The sequence below is a fragment of the Thunnus thynnus genome, chromosome 11 (assembly GCF_963924715.1).
Source record: "Thunnus thynnus chromosome 11, fThuThy2.1, whole genome shotgun sequence".
Lineage (NCBI taxonomy): Eukaryota > Metazoa > Chordata > Actinopteri > Scombriformes > Scombridae > Thunnus > Thunnus thynnus.
The window spans coordinates 33,682,694-33,708,591 of NC_089527.1; the positions used below are offsets into that span (position 1 = coordinate 33,682,694).

Consider the following 25,898-nt stretch of genomic DNA (forward strand, 5'->3'; position numbering starts at 1 on the left):
ATTGGGGCAGACTCAGAACGCACTAGAGGGATGATTACATACATCTTCTGGCCTGGGAACCTCTTGGGATTCCCCAGGAGGAGCTGGAGGATGTTGCCAGGGTAAAGGATGCCCTGGTTACCTTGCTCAGTCTGAGGTCACTGCAACCTGGTCCTGGTATCTCTGTTAAAATGAGCTGCCATGTGATCTTTCTACATTAACCTGAAAATATCCTTTTTTCTTTCTTTTAAACAGTGCAACACAGAACAAGGTGTTGCAAAGAAAGTATACAAACATAAGAAAAAGCAACCCAAAAAAGACCTGATAAAAATGGACTTGGGCTATGAAAATTTGTCCAGGAACTCAGCATCCATGACGTTGTCCAGGAAACAGAAAAGAATGAAAGATTTTGTTCTGTCAGCCACCAAATGCCAATAAACTCCCATAGCCCCAACATCAACTGACTTCCCCACCTTACCTATTGCATAGTCCAGATTCCACCATTGTTACCATCCATATATCAGTGTGTCCCCTCAGTCACACTGACTCCGTAGTGGTCTCGAATGAAATTTTCCACCTCTGCAGTAGACATGAAGGGTGTGCCTCACATCCAGCTGTTTGAACATTTTCCTTGCAGTGGTAAACAGCTGAATGTCAGGGTTTTATTAAATTAGATATTTTATTTAAGGCTGGAGATATACATTTTTCTTATTGCAAATTCCATCAAAGGCAACATGTTAATCTGTCTCTAAATGCTCTTTGACGAATGTTGTCATCATTGATTAATTCACCAATCATTTTCTCATTTAATCGCCATCATAATCATCATCAGTCTATAAAATATCAAGAAACAATGAAAAATGTCTCTGAATGCCAGTGAAAATATTTCGGGAGCTCCAAGTGACATCATTAATTGTCTTGTTTTGTCTATGCAACTGTCTAAAACCCAAGAATATCTAATTTACTAAAATGCATTACAAGGAAAATGTCAAACATTTTGTCATTTTTCTTGAAAGATTACTTAATTAACCATTTCGTTATCAAAATAAGTGTCTGTTGATCTAATTGATTAAGCAACTAATCGTTGCAGCTCCTTTCCCCATTATTGGGAATATCTTAAAGCAGCTGGCCACGCTCAATGTTGCCAAAACAAAAGAAATGTGTGGACCTCAGGCAATCTGGAGTAAACAAGTATAAATGTACCTGTCGTGAGATGACAGTAAAGGTCCTTGAATCCTGGAATCCTTGAATCAGTTCTTTCTGACTGGTGGAGAGTCCAGGGTATTTATCCTCTATGGGGTTGTTTATACCTTCAAGGGTGTTATTAGTCCTCATTGCTGTCATATGACAGGGGTTAGAGTTGTTAGTCACATTAGTCCAGGTGTGAATGGGTGTTACATGGCTTATGAAGGATGATGATAGGACTGCATTGTAAGTGGCTGATAAGTGGTGATATCGGCCCTGTTTACACCTGGCATTAACATGAGTCTTGGATGATCCGATCACAAGTGGACAGCTCTAAGTACAGGTATGAACACACCAAAGACTCATTGAGGACGCATTGAGATCTGATCACTCAGACCACATCCGTAGGTGGTGTGGGCTGCATATGGCCACATTCTTTTAGCAGTGTAAACGCAATGTGTCCTGGGCCACATTGAAGGACCACCTACTCAATTGATGTCCTCTATTTTATTATTTTGTTTTACAGACTGAAATAAAACTTTTCCTGTCTCTCCACAGGCAGCGAACCCAGGCTGTGTTCTAGAGGACTTTGTGCGCTGGTACTCACCTAGGGATTATGTGGAGGAAGAGGTGGTCGATGAGAAGGGTAACAAAATGGTGAAAGGCGAGCTTAGTGCCAGGATGAAGATCCCAAGCAACATGTGGGTGGAGGCTTGGGAGACAGCCAGGGCTACACCTGCACGCCGCCAGAGAAGGCTTTTTGATGATACTAAGGAGGCCGAAAAGGTAATTTTCAGTAGAGATGAATGATACACTGACATGAGAAGTCACTGATTGAACAGTTTATCAATATGTTCAGTAAAAGCCTTCCACAGCTGGATATGATAGTGTTCCCAGTGAATAAACCTAAAAAGAAAGTGACCATGATCAAGTATCTTGCATCATAATGGCATAACGGGTGGAACTGAGAGAGAGCAGCAAGAAGCAAACATAAGGTAGCTAAACTCAACCTGGGTTTTGACTGTCTCCTCAGGTTCTGCACTATCTGGCAATGCAGAAACCTGCAGACCTGACCCGCCATCTCCTGCCCTGCATACTCCATGCTGCAATTCTGAAGTTGAAGGAGGAAGGTGAGCAAACATTGTTTTGTCAAAAAATTTTAATCACATCAAACAGCGAAACATATGGGCTGTAACTACTAGTTAATCACCACAGTATTATCAAGACCACCACATAATAATAAATGAGGAAAAAAAATCAAGATAGGAAGCGTCATTTCCATTATTTCATGGATAAATAAATTGAACCTTGAACAGTATTGTCGCAATTTGTGTCAAAAATAGCACACCTTCTCAGAATCCTACAATCACTGCAACTTTACATTGATAGCAGTATTAGGTATCAAAGAAAAATGATCAAAAGTAAACCAGATGAAATGCCTGTACATCCAAAGTTGCAGTGTAAATAGCAAGTGCTAGAAGCTAATTCAGCATGACCTTTTCAAAATGTAAACAAATCTAGGCAGAAAAAATGGAGGTGTAGATAGTTCCCAGTTTAATGTTCAGGCATTAGGGACAGTTAATCCTCAATGATTCTATCATTTTTTCTGTTTATTGGGTAGTTCAGAATAGAGGCTTAACTGATGGTTACTGCTGCAAAAGCTGCCTTTATTTTAGGCAGCCAAAGGCAAGCAAGTCTAATAGAAACAACATGTTGCTAGGGCTGTAGTCAGGACCACATAAGTAGAGTTTAATCCTAGTCCAAGCAGCTCAGAGTTTGAGTCAAGACAGAGTCCAAAGTCAGAAAAAAGAAAATGAAAGGAAAGGAATAATGTGCCTATTTTCATTTGAGAAGAAAAAACTGTATCTGTTATCTGTGTATATTAATGCAGAGAATGTTTTTGAAAACACTTGGCCAAGCAGAGAACTGAAACAGTAAACATCAAGATGTTCTGCACTCTGATGCTGTCTCTTTCCGTTCTGCCTTCTGAAGGCCTGACTCTTAGTCTTTAACCCCAACAGATCAGCCTACAATATGAAAAATGAGTCTAATTGGTTCACTAGTTTCTAAACAAGGAACTGCACTTTACCCGTGTTAGTTCAGGTCATGTTGCATGGAGCCTAGGTCACTGTCAGCACATTCTGGTTTGAATGTCTGATTATGCCAATGGAATCTACACATTTACCTATCTGTGTTGTCTACGAAGGCCCCCTCCGACCTTGGTGACCATGCCAACGCTGATTTACCCTTTATCAGAGAGGCTTTCGCTTCCCTTAACATCGCAGACAGTTACTCCGAGTCTCAAGGAGAGGAGAGAATGTCTCCTTCTACTTAAGAATTATAGTGTGACCTCAAGGCCCATGATTCACCCAATATAACCCACTTTGTTACCCCCAAAGATGGAAAATTCCATAACATTCTCCATCCAACACTTTCATGCAGATTATGCCTGTTTTGAAGGCTGATGTCAAATCAAAGCTGATTCTATAAGATATGATTCAGCTGTGATTTTAATATTGATTCACATCAGATTTTATATTTTTATTTGTTAATTAAGTATTAAATTTGGAATGCCCTGGAAAATGCCACATGAGAAGGCAGGAATAGTAAACATTCTTGGAAGTGATACACCAGGTAACTTTTAGGCAAGTCCCTAACAGGAGTCATCAACACCCGTACATCCATGATTGCAAACACAGGAGCACACAGAGAGAGAAAGAAAACCAGGATGTCAAAGTACAAATACCCCTGAGACAAGACTGAGGTCCAAAAATGTCTTGAGACAGAGACCTCCCTCGAGCACTACAGCCCTATATGTTGCAAACACAGAGGGCCAGATTTACTGATAAGGGCTTTGTGTCGGTTTTTCAGGGATAGATGAAAAGCAGTCTTCCCCAAACACGTTCTGTATTTATCAAGCAGATGCCTGGAGTCGCAGTTTGCGTGTCATTTGTGTGAGTGTCTGCAAGGTGCGCCTCTCTATTCAATGCATTTGCATCTAGGGGAGGAAGCAGAAATAATAGGAGGAGGCATGTTAACAGAGGTAGATTATGTATTCCACTGGATTTACTAACATGCAGTTTGTAACTGTCAGTTTTGAAAGGAGAATTCTCCTCCTCTGAAGACCAGGTGTAATCACAGCAGATTGTGGTTGTTAAAGGAACCCAATTTAAATGTAGCTGTCTTTAAAGTCTGTGTTTGGCTGCATTTACCTCCGTAATAACATCCATATCAAAACCATCTCCACCTCCTCTGCTCTGAACTGCTGGACCTGCTGCTGCATCCCTCTGTTGACTTAGTGAAAATCACCTTTTTTTTTCAGCTCAATCTGTCAGTTTGTTAAATCAGTCTGTCAGAGTAGCTAAACCAGGAATCTGTAACACCCCAGCTAGTAAGTTTCTACACACATGTACCTTTGTAGATGAAGCACTGCATGTGGAAGCCAATGATGAAATTGATGAAATTGCATTGCAGCTACATATTTAGCTCTGGTTCAATGTTTTTGTTTTCTCATGTATGTTTTGTTATGAAACAGTGTTTGCCCCATGATGAAAGACAAAATTCTCATTAAAGTAAATCTTAAAGTAAATCTAATCAAATGTAATTTGTAAAGGTTGTCAGCTAAATGCTGAAAATATAGAAAATTGTGAGAAACTACTTTAACTTAGGGAAGAAATAGTGTTTCAGATGGCAGGAATGTGGGAATTATATTACGTAGTAATTAGTATACTATATAGTATACTATATTCTGTTGAAACTATATTTTAGCATTGAATAAAACACATAGAGCGATCATTCCATACTCTCACTATTTTCGTCAGTAACCTGCTTACTATTACTCTTACAACCTTTGTCATTGTTTTTTTCCCTCTCTTTCTCTTCTCCATCTCTTCCCCATCCCTTCTGTAACAGAGTCAGTTGAAGACATCCCATCAGTCAAAAAGACAATCCAGCAAGCTACGTCTCAAGCCAGCAAACTCCTGCACCACCCAAACCACGACTACAAGAAATTAGAGGTCAGTGACAGGCAAGACTGGAACAGAGCTCACCTCAAGCCTCTCATTCTTCTAAAGCTAAGACATCTGGCAGGCCTATAACTTTGTGTACAGTCATTCTATTGTACTCAAAGCGTTAGCATAACTGCTTTGAAATTACACACTGGGGAAGTTGACTGTCCAGCAAACAAATTTAAAAAATGAGGTACAGAATTTCACTTAAAGGAACTCAAAAATCAAGTAGGGTTTTTCTCACTTTTACTGTTGTATTAATAATTAATAATAATAACTAGAAAATTCTGCAATTTCTGTAGAAATTGCATGTGATTGCTGAAAGCTGATTTAGATGGCATTACTGAAAGCTGAATACTATTGAAAAATCTACCAAGAATAAAATCAGTCATGGATGGAATTGAATCTACATCCTCATGTTTGTAAGTCAGACATGTTATGCACCAAGCTAACATGTCACACAGCAATGCAAGGTCATATTTTTGTGTTTAGACTTTCAATTGCATGAAATATATGGGTTGTACTTTTTCAGACAGAAGTTTTCTGAATTATTATGTGTGCGTCTGTTTGCATTCCAGCATTGGATGATGTTTTTGTATGGATTGTTTTTTTTTGTGTGTTTCTGAGATGAAGACGATTTTGAATTGTAAATGAAACCTGAGGGTTTGAGGTGACTAACAGTTTAAAACAGAAAAAGAGAGAGGTTTCATCACAAGGACTGTGTTTTGCAGTCTCCATCAGCAGATTGACAGCACCTGTGTGAATCTGCATTTTTTCATCTTCAACTCTACTGAGTTCTGCCCTAAGCAGGATTCAAACTCACAATCTTTGGATCTAAAAGGAGCTCTGATGTGACATGATCTTAAACCAATCTGTCACACTGTCAACTCAGACGCAGTTTACATGACAACAAAAGATCAATCTACATTTTAGGTAGTTATATTAAAGAGAATTCAAGTCGCATTGAATTATGGTACATGATAAAGATCTAAAGCAACTTTGTACATAAGAGCAATATTACGAGGAGCATTGCAATGAGTGGGTATTGAACACAGAACCTTGTCATCTAACAGGGAAAGCTAACCATGAGAACAGTGTTCTAAACCACTGAGCCAACAGACATTCCCTAAAATGGGAGAAAAAAGTTCCCATTTTGTTGAGGAGAAATTTATTTGCCTCAAAGTAGAGCTTGTAGCCCAGATATTTGTACATCAGCAGTGAAAGCAGTATTAGCTTACCATGAAAATGTATGATATGTGTAAAAAGTGTTTGGAGGAAGAGAGAATCTGTAAGTTGAAGGAACTGGAGTGAGAGGAGACACACATCCTGCAGACTGTACTGCAGTCAATGAGAGTGTGACAGGGACTCCCTATCAATTAAGGCTCAGATCTCAAAAAGTATAAGTCCTATGTGAAATGTATTTACATTTTGAGAGAGAGGAGGCTTGTGGCGACATATTGAGGTAAGATATGTGCTGAAGGAGTTAAAACTGTGGGAGTGAGACTGTCTAGAATTTTTTTTCTGGTCTAAAAATATCTGTGCTCTCCACTGTGCCTGATCACATGGCACACTGGTGAGACCTGACAACAGCTGTTGTCAGCAATCACACAACAATGTGTGATTGCTTTTAGCTTTAAAGAGACCTAAGAGCTAAAATGGCCTGTGTCAGACAGAGACAGAACTGAAGGGCTGTGTATATAAATCATGCAATTTTTTTTCCAGTAGAGCCCCAGATTAAAAATAAACATCTGGAAATATGCGAAATATGTCCCCTTTTAAGTTTTTTTTTCATTTTAATTTCCCAAAATTGTGGAACTATGGATAAAAAGAGCATCTTAAAATTACAACCAAAAACTTGCACTTCAACCATATAGTCACAACTTCAAATCTAAAATGTTTAAGTACAGAGTGAACAAAAACTAAACTAATCCTGACACTTCTGGACTGCATGGATTGTTCATGTGTTTTGGGTTGAAGCATGCCTCATGTGAAGTTCTTCCAGCTCCTATTTTGACAGCATGCATTTGTGACGTTTCTCTGTTTATAGGATTTCATTAACCAGTTGATGGCCATGGAGACAGTCATCACCCGAGTTCGCTCTCTCAAGGCCAAGTTTGCCACTGGTGAGGGTGAGAAGGGAGAAGACACAGAGGAGCTGGAGAAGTAAGTTGCACACAGCTCTATTTGAGCAGATTTTCAGTCAGAAATGCTTAAGTCAAGGAAATGACCATTTGTAGCAAATGTTATACAGTTTGGTGGATAAGCCCTGCTGAGAAACTAATCGCCTCTTGAACGATAATTCCAGTTTATTTCAACCTGACCTATTTTTCATGATATAGTACTATGGGCCATGCTAACATTGCATTTTCAAGCTCCGTTATAAAGACTTGGGGCAAGCTGTGCAAGCCTCCTACATCTTTCCAAATACACATGATTTTACATTAAGCATTTTAAATGTTTGTCTGAACGACAGTAAACACAGATACTACTACAGATGCGACTTGGGGCAGCTGTGGCTCAGGAGGTAGAGCCGGTCGTCCACTAATCGGAAGATTGACGGTTCAATTCCCGGTTCCTCCAGTCTACATGTCGATGTGTCCTTGGGCAAGATACTTAATCCCAAATTGCTCCTGATGGCTGTGCCATCAATATGTGAATGTGTGTGAATGATTAGATTTCCTCTGATGGGCAGGTTGGGACCTCGCATGGTAGCCCCTGAATGGGTGAATGTGATCGGTAGTGTAAAAGCGTTTTGAGTGGTCTGAAGACTAGAGAGGCGCTATACAAGTACAGTCCATTTACCATTTTACCATTTACATGTGTGATGCTAGGGAAGAAGTAGCAGACATGATGAAATGGTCCGTGCCTGCGAGTTTCAGAATTGTAAAAAAAAAAAAATTACAAGATACACACACTCATTTTAAATTCCCCAGACAGGCGCTGCAAATTCATTTGTTGTAAGCATGACATTAGTGACTCCTGCGTTGCGGAAAACACGGAGAGAATCTCGGAATTTCATAATAAAAATAGAATCAACTGTAAAACGCGAAATATCGATGAATTTGCCAAAATGTGGACGAAGTTTATAATAATCAGGGTTTTCCCAACCATTATGTGGGTTAGGCGCAGGGCTTAAGTGTTTTTTCACAGCACCTAAGCCGAATGAACAGAAAAAACTATGCTGAGAGGCTCTGCCACATTTTGGTGTCATTTATGGTTGTGCTGCTTCTGTCTTCTGCTGTCTGTGTTGGAGTTTCACTGAGGATGGGGCTCCGCTCCTCCACACACACACACACACACACACATACACACACAACTAGCAGAGAGGCTGCAGTTGAGACAGTGAACAAGGTGAAGTGAAGATAATGTATTACTCGAGTAGATGAAAACTGCTTGTTACTGAAAGAGCAATAAAATCTTTGCAAGTAAAAAACCAATAAGAGTAATTTATCAAAATACCTGTTCAACAAGCATAAACATGTAGAAAATTAATATTTTCAACTGCTTAGAACATAGGGAACTTTTATGAACAAGCTAAATTGAAAGCTGTCTCTATGCACCCTACCAATTTACCTTAGTGTGCCACATATATTAAAGTGTGCCACTTATATTAGGTACTGGCTGAGAGAGCAGACCCCCCCCCCCCCCCTCCCTCTACTAGCAGCAGAGGAAGGAGGACAGGAGGAATGACTGATAGTCACTTATGTCTGTGTTCTTCATTCTTTCTACACCTCACTCAGTATTTTGATATCTGGAATATGATTTATTTTATTGACATTTTAGATTTCTTTCCAGTGAAATATTATTGAGTGTATATAGTGACTTTGCTGTTGTAAACTTTACAGTTACTGCTTTAGACACAATATTTAGTTATATTTAAAATATAAATCAATTCTAATCCTGCTCTGAATTTATTCTTTTTTAAAAAGAATTCTTTAGTAATGAAAAAGAACCAGTGAGAATATGAACTGGACCAATAAAGGTTTGGATAAGTTAAAGATAAAATCCTAATGATTCCCATCCCTACAGCTGGTTAGTGGCTACACTCTGACTTTGGGAGAATGAGAAAATTGCTGTTCAAATCCCTTCACATACAAGCCTTGCTTTACAAATGTTATTCTGTGGTCATTATTTTTTATGATCACTCACAAAAATATGAAAGATTACTTCAGGCCATAGCACTTACATATGGGGGACTGAAATTGCCATAATAAAAAATAAATACAGAAATACATAATTAAATATATAAATAAATTAACAATAGATACATGTTTGTAATGAAAAAGGCTATTTCTTTATTTTAGACTATTAATTATAGTCTGGTGCATATTACTAAAATATAGTTAAACATACAGGCTGTAGTTTATCTTGGTTTATCTAGTATAGTTAACAATCACTTAGCTAGCGTTTTAGTCTAAGTAACATGTAAACTAATGATACAGACACAAATGTTAGTATATTAACCTAACTTCAAGGTAGTTAGCATTGCTCAGTAACAAGTTGCTAATAAAATAAACACGGACTTTGAAAAGGGTAACGTTAGCAACAAGAGTAAAGATACCAAAGCTCTGACATTATGCTAGTGAACTAACATTAACGTATTGAAGAACTTAGCATAAATTAGCTTTTTTGTGGATTCAGATCCATTCAAACAAGGGACACTATTGAAAAGACCGGAGCCCGGGCCCAGCCTGGACACAGAAACTATATTTTGAAAGGATGATAGGTCAGACTTGAAGACCAGATAACCAATCTGGCTTTACCCTGAGGTAGGACCTGACAGAAGTACAGAAATAAATAAATGTAGCAATACAGAATTAAACATAGAAATGTAGAAATGCGTAAATAGATAAATGAATCTATACATGTAAAAATAAAGAAATAGCCTTTTTCTTTACCAAAATATACTTATTTTTAATTTATTTAAGTATTTAATTATTTATTTCTCTATTTATTTATTTGTTTTTTTTATTATGTCAATTTCAGTCCCCCCTACTTACATATCTGCTTCACTTCTTCATGCTAATGTCTGAGTGTACTGTGTATTTAAGCGCTTTCTTTGATTAAAAAATAGTGCAATGTTGTGTTACATCATTTCATTTCATTTAGTGTATGATTCAATTTAGAACCTTATTGAATTGTTAAAATTGTATTCATCCACTACATGATCAGATACTCTTTCTGATGACAAACACAGAATTCAGAAAATTTTGAATGGAAAACATGGAATCTGGAAAAAATTCAAACGGATTTCCCTACTACTAGCAGCAGGGCTCTATTGTGATCACCTCACTGACCAGTGCTGCTGACATCTTTCTCCAGGTTTGTTAGCTCTCTGCTGGAAGAACCAGAGGTGGTGGTGATTGGAGCTGGCCAGGGGCCAGCAGGCAGCATCATTCACAGACTGTTTGCCAGCGCTCAGAGGGTAAGCAGCCTCTCACTCTCCTGCTCCCTATGACACTGTTCACCAGGGTTTATTATTTCACTAGCCTTATGTATTGTACCATGTGAAAAGACCAGAGCTCTCATTTATAACCGTTGGGTATGCACAAAATGGGGCTTGAAATAGATATACACCACTTCCCACACAAAAGTTGTGATCTATAAAAACAAACTTGACAGGAGAATGTGAGCACCCATACATAAACTCTGACCCATGTGTATGAACATTTGGAGACAGGGAAAATTGGCGACGCATATGGTGAGGTGGTGAATTGAAGCCAGATTGTATAATCATGCCTCTCACACATTTAATTTTACTTAACTAATATCAAATTTTATTTATAGATCACCATTATCATAAACATTCGAACTAGCAGTGTTATCTGTACTTGCACTATCAGTGCTGCCTCACCTGGAGCGCAGTGTGGAGGGTCAGCTGTGGAGCAGCACAGCAGCTGCTGAAATGAATGATATGATATCAGGATGTGGCAGGATTCTGTAAAGTCTGGCTTGCCTTTCCCTGATATCAAGCGTGAATATACTGATTCCTTTTCACCTCAACCACGTTAACTAACTGATGAACTTATCATCATCGGTTGTAGAAATCCAAGATGACATCAAATAACTTAGCTTAACAAACAACTTGAAAATAATTTCAGAACAGAGCGCTAATTGATTTTTAATAATATCTTCTAATACTGTGCATATATCACCAGGTATGATTTTAGTTTCCATATAGTTTTTGTGTGTAAAATCACTGCAGTGAACACACAACTATCACTGGAGACACCGTGGTTACGGCCACACACACACTCTGCCTTCTCCAGTCACCTCACTGGCACATCTTCACCACTTGCACTCATATATGGACTGTGTAAATTAGAGAAACACCTGTATGCTCGATTTTAGAGTAAATATAAATGAATACAGTGTTTGTTGTATTTTAGATATTGAGTGTGTGATGTAAAAAACACTTAAAACTGGTTAACTGGCAACTCCGGCTGCAGGGTGTCCGGTAAGAAACTTAACCAGAGATGTCTGAGTTCACCATAAACAGGAATATTTACTGAAGTTGCATATGGTTGTTTTGGGTTACACACATACCTTCAAGAAGTCCAAAAACGGGGAAATAAAACAGTAGAAGTCTGTTCACAGCTGTTGTGGTCCTTTCTTTGCAGCTGCGAGCAAGCAAGCAAGCAAGCAAGCAAGGGAGAGGGCACATACACTGACTCTCAACAACACTGATTGGTCAGGCGTCTCAAGACAGAGAGACTGATTTGACTGTCCGGCCAAAGAAACACATGCACATCAATATTCATGAAGGCTTTTGCATTGACCATTTCTTGTTGAACGTGGGCACGTAGAGGGCGTGATATCAGGCTGATCCACATGCACACATTTCCACATAGACTGTGATTTATAAAGGGAAACATGCTTGCATTCGTGCGTACGCACAGTTTTATAAATCTGATTTTTTTTTTTGGTACACGCCGTTTTCTTCTTTTGTGGGCATCTACACTTTTAGTATGGATCCTACACACTGATTTATAAATAAGACCCCATATATTGTACTCTCTGGTATGTTTTTTATGTAGGCAGGTTTCATTTGACATTTGGAATTGGAAGCAAAATTGGACACTAGTGACACAAATAGGTTGTTTGGGGGATTATCATCTCTGATTCATGACCATCTGCCAGTGGTCTGGTGGCATCACTGCCCTGGCTGCCTTGGCTTTTGAATTGTTGGACTGAGACTTGGTCATCATCTAGCACTCCAGAAGACTGCGGAGCAGGATACAGGGCTCTAAGTCTCAGACACAGACAACGACATACTGATAAATGCATATTTATTTAACTAAAATGGTTAATAAGTGAATAAATGAGGTATCAATGCAAACAGATAAATGAATAATCCACCAGAATGAGTGTAGTGGCGAGTTACAAGTTATGAATGACTGATGGTGAAATGTCGGAATGATAACATAATTACTGGTAAATTAGTTGAGGCTAAGGTAATATAACTAGAGAGATCAATTCAAACGACACCAACTCTTAATCACAGAAGCAGAAGGAGGTCAGGAAAGGTTTTCTGTATCCTACTTTTTTGTAGCATTGTCCTCAGATGAACTGATGACTCAGCTGTTGTCAGGGTGATGAGAGATCAGCTGTTCAGTGGCATGGTTTCCCAGCGTTTTCCCGCACGTGAGTGTTGCGGGAGCCTGAAGACAAAATGTTTTAACGGTTTCTTCAGGTGAATCGCAGAATCACCACAGGATTGAACCGTTAGATGAAGGAGACAAAGTTGATTTGATATCGTCGTCTCTGGTAAGACAGTGTTGAAGATGTCTTGATTTGTGGAAGAGTGGGTTGTTTTGCTTTGAAGTCTCTTGACTTACTTTCTTACTAAATAACTTGAAAAATAATTTCGGCAGCTGAACAAAACTATACTTCAAGGCATTAAGCGCGAAAGAATTTCAACATAAAGTTTGTTTAGCTGAAGTAACAATACTGCACGTAGCTTAAAAGGAAAGAAAGGTAACTTAGCAGCTCATGTTATATGAAAGGAAAAGTACAGAGAAAATTAAAATGGTAGAAGTCTTTAGGGATGCGACATGCGTCTCCTTGGAGATACAAAAAGGAAGAAGCTCTGGGCAGAGAGCAATATGCTATTTTTTTCAGCAGGGGCGTGTTTTTTGGTGAAGACGGACATTCTCCTGCGTAAAACAGAAAATCCTGTCTGAGAGAAAACACGTTATTTCCCCTGAGTTGATTACCCTAGATTAACTTTAAATCAAAACTTACCCATTTCACCATTGCCATTCACATTTAAACATGAATTACCTAGTTCAATACATTACTCAAATATTCAGAGACACATTTATCTATAACATAATCACTATCCAATACCTGAGTTGAATCCTCTGATTAGGTTACACAATAAAATTAAAATTCAGTCTTTTGTTGACTGTACTTCTATGAACAAAAAGGTTTGACAGCAATCAATACAATCTGATGGAAACATACTATAGTTATTTAACCAACCTGCTTAAATTCTATTTTATAGCTATTAATGTTAACACACAAACAGTCATAAAGAGAGCAGAGAGAGGGGAAGTCCTCTGAGCAGAGCTGTGATATTGTGTGATATCGTGTGATCTAATATCTGTGATACAGCCCACAGATTATAAAACATACAGTACATTTTTTAATTTTTGGTTGGACCACAGCAGCGGAGCCAGCCTTACACATAGGAGTGTCTCTGACTGAGTGAATGAGTCATGAAGTTGCACCATTGGTCGGCCAGCCAAGTGTTGGAGTCTCCCCATAGGCCTTTGCTCTTTCAAAAATGAACCAGCGCAAACGGTTTTCTATTACATCCTAAGGGTGCAGTAGATGCCCTGCCTCGGTCTGCACCTAGACTCCCACACCATGATTGCACAACTGTCGGAGGAGTGTGTGGAGGCGTTGTTGCGGCTGAATTGATGCGTGAGGTCCACGGCCTCAGTGCCAGCAGGAAGCGTCATGTTGCTCCTTGGGATGATGTCAGCAGCTCACCCAGTGGTGCACATGGGGCTGCTGCTGATGAGAAACCTTCAACATTGGTTTGCACGGCTTCATGCTGCATCCAAACCGGGACAAACAGTGTGAGCTCACAGAGAAAACAGCTCTCCATGCACCAGGAGGCATGAGGGAGAGCACACAGTTGAAGCACCCCAAATAACAAGCACTGCATTTCTAACCTTTTGTTTATTTTTTTTTTGACTCAAAGGTAGCTTAACCATGTCATGTGATATGTTACTTCAGTACACTTTAACAACAAATATTATCGGGACCACTACAGAGAATTGCAGATGAACATTTAATATCCAGGAATTCACATTATAGACACTACCACTGACTATCACTGTAACAAATTGGTCAACGTGTGAAATTAAGGCCATACACGGTCCAGCTATATACTAGGTTTTGACCTAGAAACTGTGTTTCTTCTTAGCATTCTGGTAATTGTGTATGCTTTTGAGGTAATCGGCAATCAAGTAGTTCCTTACACAAATATGTGCTTTTTCTTTTTTTGTTGTACATTTCTTCCATTCGACTGTGTTTTTCTGTTTTTTTTTTCTCCCCCTGCTGCTTGCGTCAAGCTGGCTGACTTCACAAGTGACGAGGTAACCACCAACAATGAGACTTTTCCTCCCAACTACCACTGTACCCCTACATTCCCTCAGGAACTTTCCAACAATGATATATTGAGTAGGACTAAGTAAAGAGCTGCTGGATTTTATCCTCAGTACAAAAATAAGCATATATTAATAGGCTCCAGAGGTTTGTGTGCACTACAAGGAACTTATTTCCTCATCAATATTAACAATACAGTGGAAACCGCTTATAGTGATCACGGTTTCAGTGATCAACCGCTTATATGTATCAAAAAGCTCTAGACAGAATCATATACCATAGACCTATACAAATGCTGTTTAAATAATTTGCTTATACTAATGAAGTAGTCTGCTTACAGTGTTCATTTTTGGTCTTTTCATACATGAAAACATATGGAATTTTTTTTTAAAACTACAGTATTTCTATTTTACTCCCATGATGCACATATGATATGCAATTAGCAGCTGCGGCACCATTATCAGGAGGCTGCAGGATTGTGTAGAGGTGCGGGGTATGGTTGTGGGCACCTTTATTTGTAACCGCCATGAAACAATCAGAATAGTTTTATTCCTCTCATTCACCAGCTTTCTCACTACCACTGCTCGCTCTCCTCATCCCCTCTCTAGCTCACTCAACCACTGCTTCTCTCTCTGTCTCTGTCTCTCATTATCGAAAGAAGAGAAATATCATCTCCTCTTCCTAGTAATGTTTTTGTCCTCCCTCATGGCAGGGTTGCAGCTCTAATCAGTCTGATCACCGCCTATAGTTGGCCACCGCAGTGTTACAAGTTGCGTTTCTCCAAATTTGATTCTGGTTCAACTTTCACACTGCGGCCCCCACCCATGCAGCCTAAACGCACAACCCGTCTGTTTTCAGCTGGTTACCTGAGGCTGGTGCTGCACATACATTGAAATCATGACGGGAAAAAGAAAGTCATTGTCTCTAAATGAGAAACGTTGTCTCCTTGAAGCGTATGACAAAATGCCAAAAACGAGCCAACGAGATGCAGCAGTGAAACAACAAGCGTTTGAAACAACTGTACTGTATTTTGAAACAGTCAATAAAATTCAGTAAATAGTGAAGCTGCCTGTTTCATTACTTTATATTCATGTAATAAATATACAAATGTCAATTAAATTGTAAACTTCATGAGAAATAAAGAAAAAGAAAAAAAATTGGTCATAATAATCAACTGCTTATAGTGATCAATTTGATCCGGACAGACGTGATCACTATAAGTGGTTTCCACTGTAATTCCTTTACTCATTTATACCTGCAGTTGAGAATTTACAAATTTTAATTATTTCATGGAATCTGTGTATGTAGTCTGTGTGATGAGTTTCTAGTCTTTGTGATTTCAATCATCTAAAGTCTATTTACAGCTTTAGTTAGTTGCTTATGCCTGTTATTTAAACAGATAGGCTTATTGAGATTAGGATCTCTTAAACTGTAACTGTCACTATCAATATTTTAATATCAACAATAGAGCAAGCTTAAATGCATTCCATAAATGACAGCACTCAGAAAAGATGAAACCCCTGAAAGACCTTTCTAAAGCACAAATAGACCTCTTTCCAACCTCACAGATCTTAACAGAAATGTCTGTATTGTATGTTTCTTCCTCTCATGTTTCTCTGATGTGACCTGCTTTGAAAGCAGGATATTTTTGGTGACATGGAGGTTTGCACAGCAAAGTATTATATATGTAATAGATGCAGTCTCGTTGTTCCTGTGTTGCACTTTAAGAACGCTTGATTCCCTGTAGTTCCATGTCAGCTCCTTTGTGTCTTGGCACTCTTCCCTACACACCCCTACTACATGTTGTTTATCCTCCCTTTACTGTCCTCAGATTTAGGAGAGATTTGAGGAGTCATACCTTTATTGATAAATGTATTAAGCTTCCGTTTTTCCTTCCTCCTCTGAAGAAGCCTGGACCGGGGGAGGAGTTTTTTCCATTGTTAAAGTAGAATACAGTAGGTCTGAGGTAGACATAGCATTTTACCTGCAAGATGGTAACCCTGGTGTAGTGAGTTTTTTTTTATGTATTTTCCTTGTGTGTCTGTGTATGTAAACATCATACCGTGGTTACAGGAAAACTACAGTTTATTACACACTTCACACACACAGTCTGATGGCCATGACCACTGACTGATGGCCAGAGCTATGACAATAAAACCAACATTGTAATTAACTGTAGTTTCTTTATTGCCCATGCCAACTAAACTATTCTGTAACTGGGTTAATGTGATATATAAACACTCAGATTTCTGATCACTGTCTGTAAAGTCACATCTTCAACTCATTGATAGAACAAACAGCACAATGATAAATAATATATTATTGATCCACATGTTAATGTGAACGTAAAAATGAAAAGCTCATGGTAGAGATCTTCACAGGTCCGAAATTTTGGGCCCAATCTTAAATTATCAAGTGGAAAACCCACCAAATCGGACATGTATAAGTTAATATTCAAAAAAAGAATGCCCAATCCCATGTGACCCAAAGACAATCAGACCCGGTCTGAGTAGACCTGAGGATAATTTGATTGAGATACAGAATGAGGTGGACCCAAACAATGAGAAAACTGCAACATTGGCAGCAGCATGATGGTCCAGCAGTTAATGAGCAGCCACAGCAGAAAAGAGCAGTAATATCAAATCAAGTTGATCTTTGTCACAAGTACAGTATGTAGTGATATATTACATCGCCATTGTCAGAGATTATAGTCTTTAGGCAAGTTCTGTTGTGGAGCCTGACAGCTTGAAGAAATAAACTCCTTCTCATCCTTTCTGCTGTGCTGGTCCTCAGGCTGTAGCAGTGGCTCCCTGATGGCAGCACAGCGAGGCCATTGTTGGTGTGGATGGTGTCCATAACCATTTCACTGGCTTTTGACCCGCAGCATTAATGGTATATGTCCTCAGGATTGCTGATTGCAATACCCTATGCAATCTGGTCCCACTGGATGCTGTTCCCAAACCAGTTTGTAATGTTCCCTGTCAGGATGCTCTCAACGGTGCAGTAATAGTTCTTCAAAATCCCACAGATGTCTGAAGTGATAAGTCTCTGGCATGCCTTCTTAACCAGATTACCAGGTTGTCAGTCTGTGTTGTCCATGTAAGATCCTCATTGATGTGAACCTTCAAGGTATTTAAGCTCTTGTCCCCTCCCCGTTTATTCTAATGGAGTGGTAGCTCCTGTCCTGCTTCTTGGTGAAATCTACACTCAGCTCCTTTGTCTTACTGAATTTCAGGAATAGGATATTTTCCCAGCATCATTGTGATAGGCTTGTCCATCTCCTTCAAGTAGACTCTCTCGTTGTTGGAGATCATGGCTGTGTCATCAGCAAACTTCACTATGGTGTACAGAGAGTACAGCAGGGGACTCAGGACACATCCTTGAGGGGAGCTGATGTTGAAGGTGAGAGTGGATGAAGTGTGGCTGCCCACATGAACAACTTAAAGACTGCCTGTAAGAAAATTGATTCAGCCAGCTGCATAGGGAGTTTAGACCCGGATCGCTGAGTTTACTGACAAGCCTGAAGGTCATTAGACCTATTAGGGTATGAGTTGGGGGCATTGGGACAATGATGGTGCTTGGGAGTGGTTGAAGAAGGCCATAAACACTGAGGCTAGTTGGTCTGCACTTTGAGGACAGGCCCGAAGATGGTCCTGTTGCTTTTCTAGTGTTCACTCTCTTAAAAGCCCTTCTTACATCATGCGCCAAGATGAAAGTGTGATCAGTATTTCTGCCTCACCTACCACTACACCTGCGTCACCTCCTCTGATCTGCTGGAAGCGTCAAAGCGGGCAAAGAAGATGTTCAGGTCGTCTGTCAGGTATGTCTCAGCACTAGCCATGAAAGTGGGAGGCCCCTTATAGTCTCTTGCTTTCCTCAGTCTCTTCCACATATGCAGGGAGTTGTTGAAATTCAGATTCCACTTTTTCTCAATACTGCTGTTTGGGGTCTTTTATTGCCTTCTGTAGGTTGTACAAGGCTGTTTTGTACTTGTCCATGCTATGAGATGCAAGCCCTGTGTTATACACTGCAGTACATGCATTCAGTGCATCACGGATTGGTCTTGTCCACCCATGGCTTGCAGTTCAGGGAGACTGTAATGCTAACCTTGGCAGTTCGTTAGTAAATGTACTCCGGCTTCTGTAAAATCAGTGATGTCATCACCAGAGCTGCAGAACAAGCACAAGTCAGCATCATGTAAACAGCTTCTTTCCAGCACTTGTCCTTCCTCATCACTGGTGTTTCCTGCCTCAGCCTTCGTTGATACTTTAGCATGAGAAAGATGGTGGCAGGTCTGATTTGGTGAACGGTGGTAGTGCCTGTGCTTTATAAATATCTTTACACTGTGTGTAATAGTGATTCAATGTTCTTTCTTAGCTGGTTTGGCATGTAATATGCTGGAAAAAGGTATCACCAATTTAAGGTTAGCCTTATTTATGTCCCCAGCCACAATGAGGACTGTGTCAGGGCTACCAGTCTGGTAAGTCGTCTGATCATTAACAGAGTTCGCTTCCTTTCACTCTGGTATGATCCACTCTGGTTTTGCAAAGTGGGATGAGCTATTTTGGGTGCTCCTGGTTCTCTATGTTCTATGAGAGAGAGTGGCTGCACCAGATATGGGCTCCTGAATACATCTCAAACATGGACCTAAAAAGTGGGACATTTTGCAGAATAACTTTCAAATAATCTTCAGAAAAGACTCTAAAGAAGAGGTAACAGCATTAATCAGCAAGAGCAGAAGAGTAAATATCTTTGGATATATTTTTTTAAATCAAAACAACCAGCTGTCTGTCAACTGCTAACTGCTACCTGCCACTGTTACCAACATTCCAAAAGAGAAACTGCACAGAGGAAGCCAACAGAAGAGTTATTTAATGAAGACAATAAGAGAAATTAAGGGGTCCTTGGTGGTATTCTCTCTCTCTCTCTCCATGAACTGGTGTGATGGCAGTGCAACTAACATTTGCAGCGGCCTCTCCTAGTTCCAACTATGCAGTGTCTTTGTCAATGTCTACGTCTATGTCTGTGTCATCGTGTGGAGTGCAAGGAAAATATGTCTATGATCGTCAGTTTGTTTTGGACATTTGTAACAAAGACTTTTGCTACGAGAAATACTGTTATACCAGAAATACTTGGAGCTAAATCAGCTGTGTGCGCTTGGTCTGCTACGTAAAGTGGACCCAAAGGAGACCACGGCCTTGCCTGGAGCTGCACTAGAGAGGAAACATTGAAAGCAGTGCAACAGGATGTGGAAGCGGGGTAAGCACGGAGGAGTGCAAGCTAGGCTAGCTGTTAACCCATATTAACCAGCTGTTCCAACAGTCATGTTGCCTAATGTTCTCTGGACAGCAAAATGGATTAAATAACTCCTATCAGTGCTGGTCACTTGTTGACATGCAAGAGCGGTCTACATCAAACTGAGAAATGTACTTTTCTCTCTAAATGCACTTTAATGCACTGTGCTGCTGACTGCTCGTGCTTTTTTTTTTTTTTTCTCTTGGGATTTATGTGTTTTTATCATTTTTTTTAAAGGGAATTTTTAGATATACAGTGTATCTTTATCCTCTCTGTTGTTGTTGTTGCACTGCTGTGGGCTGGGAGGAACAGCATTTTGTTTTTTGTGTATGCAAATACACAAGAAAATGACAATAAGTCTTGAAATTTGGAAAGTAAAAATTCCATGCAACAACTGCAAAGATGATTAAGATCCAGAATTCAACGACAACAACTAAGCCTTTTGAATTCATTATTGCTCAGATTTGCGCTTCTCATTGGACAAGGCTCATGGGTATTATAGAATTTTAGCTATACACCATTCCAAAATAATAGACAAAACATTATTTCTCATAAACAACGTTGAAATCATTGAAGCTGAACATAACACACACACATAGGATTGTTACATTATCCAGAAGAGTCCCGACTCTCCACTTTAAGTAATATTGAGGATATGAGGATAATATTTCAATAAAAATTTGAAATGGGAATACAGAATGGGGAAAAACACTTATGTAACCAGTGGCCCCTTCTACTTGGCAACTCGATAGACTGAATATAATATGGACCTGCCTTGACTCAGGTCTTAAAAACCAGTAACCAAGTCGACCTGTGAAAATCTCTAGCTAACAGCAGTAACATGGAAGATACTAAGATAATATTACTTGTCTACTATTACTGACAATATAATAGAGAAGCCAAAATTAGCATACTGTTAAACTGCAATAATGCTGTCCAGCCAGGAACCACAGTTGCTTCATCCTGAACTGTTAAGAGAACTCCAGTCAGAGTTGAATAAAAGCACAGAACAGACCATGATGAGGAAACTGGAAAAAAAATTCTTATCATGTAGACAGAAAAATCCTTGAAATACCCACATTAATTGGTTCCCTGTTAACATCATACTCTAAATATGACTAAACAAGATGTTACATTACAGAGAGTCTAGTGTGTGTGCGTGTATGTGTGTGTGTGTGTGTGTGTGTGTGTGTGTGTGTGTAACCATACTCCCTGTGTGTGACCCTGTGTGTGCCTCTCAGGTAAATCCCCTTTTCTGCTTTGTGGAAAGATCAGTTCAGAAGATCAAAGGGTGTACATCCTGAACAACTGTGGATTAGTCTAATATAATTAAGCAGCCTGTTGCACCAGTCAGACAGTGCATGGCACTTCAAATAACACTACACAAAGTGCTGAGTATCATACTTTTTGTGATATCTTACTTGAAGTGTTCAACATGTTACGTTTTCTTAAAACAAAGCAGCCATACAAGAGTGGTCATACAAGCTTAAATAAGATAGTCTTAAATTTTCAAAAATGTGATATATCTGTTCATTTAATTTACACGTTTAGCCTAACTTAGCATGAAGATGCATACTCAGTGTCCATTTTATTAGTTCTATGTAGCTAAAACTAATGGTGTCTAACACATAGAGTCCTGAATAAGTCCTACCTTCATGAAGGTTAAAACTGTTTTAGAGAGATGTTGACTCAACTAAGTGTTCATTTTGGGCCCTGTAGTTGTGCTGTTGAAATGTATTGCATTGTACAAACAGTTGTTTCTAATGTTTAGTTTATATTGTTTATTTACATCAAAGAAAGTAGACCAAGACAGATTGTTTTTTACTTCATACATCATCCTGCTGCATGAAATACTTGCTGAAATAGTGCCCAACAAATGCCTTATGTCCTCCTGAGTAATGTTAACGCTAAAAACTAGTCACCAGCTGTTTAAAAAAAAAAAAAAAAAGAAACTATACTGAATTTGTGGTGCCACAGACAGGTGAGGGAGGTCAGAAAGTATTGAGAGACAGACTCGTTGGTTTGGTTTCAAGGATTTTGGCCTTTAAATTTATTCTTTGTGAAAATGAACAGTATATTTGAACTAGCTTACATGTGTTTTCAGGCTTAAATTTTTGCATCAGGCTGCAGTTTTTCAAACTACATACAGGGCTCTGAGAGTCTCCCCTGTCAAAGTTTTGATTGCTAGTTAGTAACATTTCACATTCTCTCCACTTTTAGGCCGCACTCCTTGCACCACTGGAGGAAGACTTGGGGCATGCAGCCAGAACAGAGGACAAGAAGCTGACTGTAGGAAGCAGCAACATGCCTGACTTCCCTCCTCCAGCAGGCAGGGAGATTCTGTTACGTACGTGTGTTCCTCGGCCAGCACCGTACTCCAAAGCTCTACCTCAGCGGCTCTTTTGTGTGTTGATGAGGGAAGAATTCAGGCTGGCAGGGGCTTTCTCCTCAGACACCTCCTTCTTCTAAGAACAAACACCCATTATGAAGATATTTCATCTGAAACTGTGTTCCATTCGACAATGATCATTTGTAGCCAGAACTGGAAGGGCAGTTAAGAACACAGGGTGTCTCATTAAAATTATTCAGTTTTATTTGTGGCTCTTCTGTGGGTTAATGAGTTTGTTGTGGGCACTAATGCTTGTTCAAAACTGGTGAATGTTTTTATTCCGGCATAACATATCTCTAACTCCCCCTGCCCAACACACTTATGATCATTGCTATCTAAAAAAAAAAAAGAGACATACAGCTTTAGGTAGGCCTTATTGCATTTGGTCCTTTAAAAAATTTAATTTTCAGCAGCACTCAGGTAATGGGCACACTGAGATTTCATATACTATAGAATGCTGAAATTTCACTGTACACAATTGCAAATATCAAGCATTAGTAAACAGAGGGGACTTGAAAGTGTCACCCAATTTCATCTGTAGTTAAGCTGGCAGTTTAAGACTGAGCTAAAAGTTGCAGTTTGCCTTGGGAGACCCCAACATGACAACCACTCCATCACAATATGGTGGCAATGTGCTTAGTCTGCAAATCACCACCCTATTGTACTGGAGTGGTTTTCATGTCCCAGTGTACCTGGGAGCTGTGTTAGGGGCAATGGCCCATAGTAGTCTCTCTCAAGGTGAGGCCCCAGGTAAGGGTACAGACTAAGGGTGTTTTCAGTTTAGTTTGTTTGCTCTTGTCTGAATCTGTAGATGAGTTGGTAAACTTGCTGCATTTTCCCCTCAGTATGGTTTCTTTTCGCACAGAAATGCAGTGGTTGTTACGCTAGTCCAGGTTGGACCTTGATTCACTGTCTGGCTAGCTGCTTGCAACTGTTGATTTCGCTCATTCACATCCCAGTATGCAAAGCGCACCTGGCTCAAACATACAGAGTACACCTACCCTCACAGTTAAGATCAGATCACATTCCCACTACAAATAAATATCTGCCTTATATCTGGACATATCGGTGCTTGATATGGCAGAAACCTGAGAACCTACTGGTAGACACCAGCAATGAAGGAGACTGTCAAGCTGAAGGAGGAGGCCTTTCAGGCTTGGTTGGCCCAGGGGTATCCTGAAGCAGCAGGCAGTTTCCAAATGGCTAAAAGGGGGGATGGCATCAGTGGTTGCAGAAGCAAAAACCCGGTTGTGGGAGGAGTTCTGGCAAACTGTCAGACAACAGAAGGGGAAACAGGACTGATCCCAGGTTGTTTACAGTGGGGGAGGAGAGCTGCTGACCCTGACTAGGTACATTGTCGGGCAGTGGAAGGATATAAACAAATATATTTTGTGACTTTGGGGGCTCCATGTGCTGCATAGCAGTAATTTCTGTCATCGCCAGTTTTCTGTGATTAATGTTAACTGATTACCCAACACAGATGTAGTTGGTCTGCATTAATATTCTTGCAGCATAAAATCATCAAGGATGTCAGTGCAGCAACACAGGAATGACTGTTGGTTAACATGTAGCATTCATGAGCTGCAGTTGCGTAGTCATTTAGTTATCTGACGGCAGAAAAATATGTTGATGAAATAAAACTAAATTCTTCAATCAGTTATATGTGCACGAGTCCTAGAATTCAACACTGTTGTGCTACAAAAAACATTTCACATTTTACATTCAGAGCTTATTCTCAGATTTAAATATTTTATGTATTGTCATTGCCTATATGATTCTGTTCTTCTGGTCTCTTATGTGACTGTAATCTCCTTATTTCTGACCACATTCCAAGTGATAGAATAACATATTCAATAACATGTTCTATACCTGTTATATTTTTGTGGTGTTCAGTAATGGGTTTACTGACCCCACTTATTGTCGATATGCTGATGGCATTCCTGCTTTAGTTTACAGACTTAAGCAGTGTTTTGCACATGAATGCTTGTTGACACATAAGTGCAATCACACATCAATGTGTGTAGATCTTGCTCTGAAGTGCAATTACATACCTATTGGAAAAACGTACCTTTACTAATCACAGTGAGGCCAGGGTGATCACTCAAAAGTTTGTATCAATTTCAATGAACTGTAGTATTATCAAGTTAACCAGTGGTAAATTCTTTGTAGGTGTAGGGGTCCTTTGTCTATGCAGGCAAAATGTGTGTACAGTACATGCTAAATGCTGGTCCTTAATGTCTGCTTATTTAAAAATAAACCTTTTCTGCTGTCTCAGTGATTCTTTGTATGATTTTTCTTCTGCTGAGTTTGGGAAACAAAGTTTGATATTGTAATTAACAAAATATACATTTTACAGTTTTAAAATGGATACTATATTGCATGAATGAAAATACTAATGTACTGATTTCAGAAATATAAATTTTTGGCTGTACCACAAAAGTGGGGCCAGCCCTATAAATGCAAGTCCGTGACTGCAACCGCTGGCCTGCCTTAAGGCTACCGTAATTACTGCAGTAGCAGGGCAACTAAACTGCCCAATTTTGTTAATTTTCGTTGATTTGGTCATTTTCCTTGATTTTTGTGCTTCTACTAGTTAAATTGTTGCTTTGTTTGTCTGTTTTAATTGCGTTTATTGTTGATATACGAGCACTGGGTGTTTTATTTTGAAATTTGACCGGATGCTCAATGTTGTTTCTTTGTCTTACTTCCTGTCCAACACGATCTGCTCTGTGTTGCTTGACACGCCTCTGTCAAAAATAGACGAGGTGCCTATGTTCACTAGTGCACGCATGGTCAATGAAAAAAAGGCATCATTAATGGAGCTCTGATTCTATGATATGGATAAAGTTTTATTCAGTGTTGTCCATTAATTCATTACCAGACTTGAATTTCCTAAATGGATGATGAAGTGGTGTAATCTTTATATTAGGCTATACATTATATTTCCTATTTTTTCAGCTTAGTGACTAATGACAAATATAGTTAAAGATTAAAAAAATATAGAGATCAAACAGATAAGACGTGTCTTATATAAAGACATGATTGTAAGCTCACAGTCCCATCAAGTAATAATGAGTTTGGTGATTTGCAGGTGAAAAAACATTGAGATTCAAAAAGAGTAGTTTTAGGCGTCTATTTGGATTTTGCTCAACAGCATCTAGTTATATTTAAACTATTTCACCAAATGTAAATTTTCAATATTGTCACCAAAATGAACAAGTCAAGACTATACCTTAAAAAAAAAAAAAAAAACTCACTTCAAACTAGATTTAGTTTTAAAATCTTAAAGTCTACAGCTGCACCACAATCCTGCTTACTCATACATATAATCTCCAATTGACATAAAACTATGATTGGAATGTTCAGTTAGTGTGACCAATCACATCATGAGTGATAGAGGTAATTATTCATTGATTTTATGTGTC

At 39.3% G+C, this 25,898-nt stretch overlaps 1 protein-coding gene across 2 annotated transcripts in view; it reads left to right on the top strand.

Annotated features, from left to right (window-relative positions):
- Positions 1–24,751, top strand: part of rab3gap1 (RAB3 GTPase activating protein subunit 1) — a 68,012-nt gene extending 43,261 nt beyond the window's left edge. The window contains exons 19-25 of one of the 2 annotated variants that reach the window (XM_067604575.1): positions 1,723–1,950; positions 2,198–2,294; positions 5,077–5,180; positions 7,219–7,334; positions 10,494–10,596; positions 14,756–14,779; positions 22,305–24,751. In XM_067604575.1, coding sequence (XP_067460676.1) covers positions 1,723–1,950; positions 2,198–2,294; positions 5,077–5,180; positions 7,219–7,334; positions 10,494–10,596; positions 14,756–14,779; positions 22,305–22,553 — 921 coding nt within the window. In that variant the 3' untranslated portion in view covers positions 22,554–24,751. The remainder of the gene's footprint in view (positions 1–1,722; positions 1,951–2,197; positions 2,295–5,076; positions 5,181–7,218; positions 7,335–10,493; positions 10,597–14,755; positions 14,780–22,304) is intronic. The other variant, XM_067604576.1, reaches the window with a different exon arrangement.
- The last annotated feature ends 1,147 nt before the right edge of the window (positions 24,752–25,898 follow it).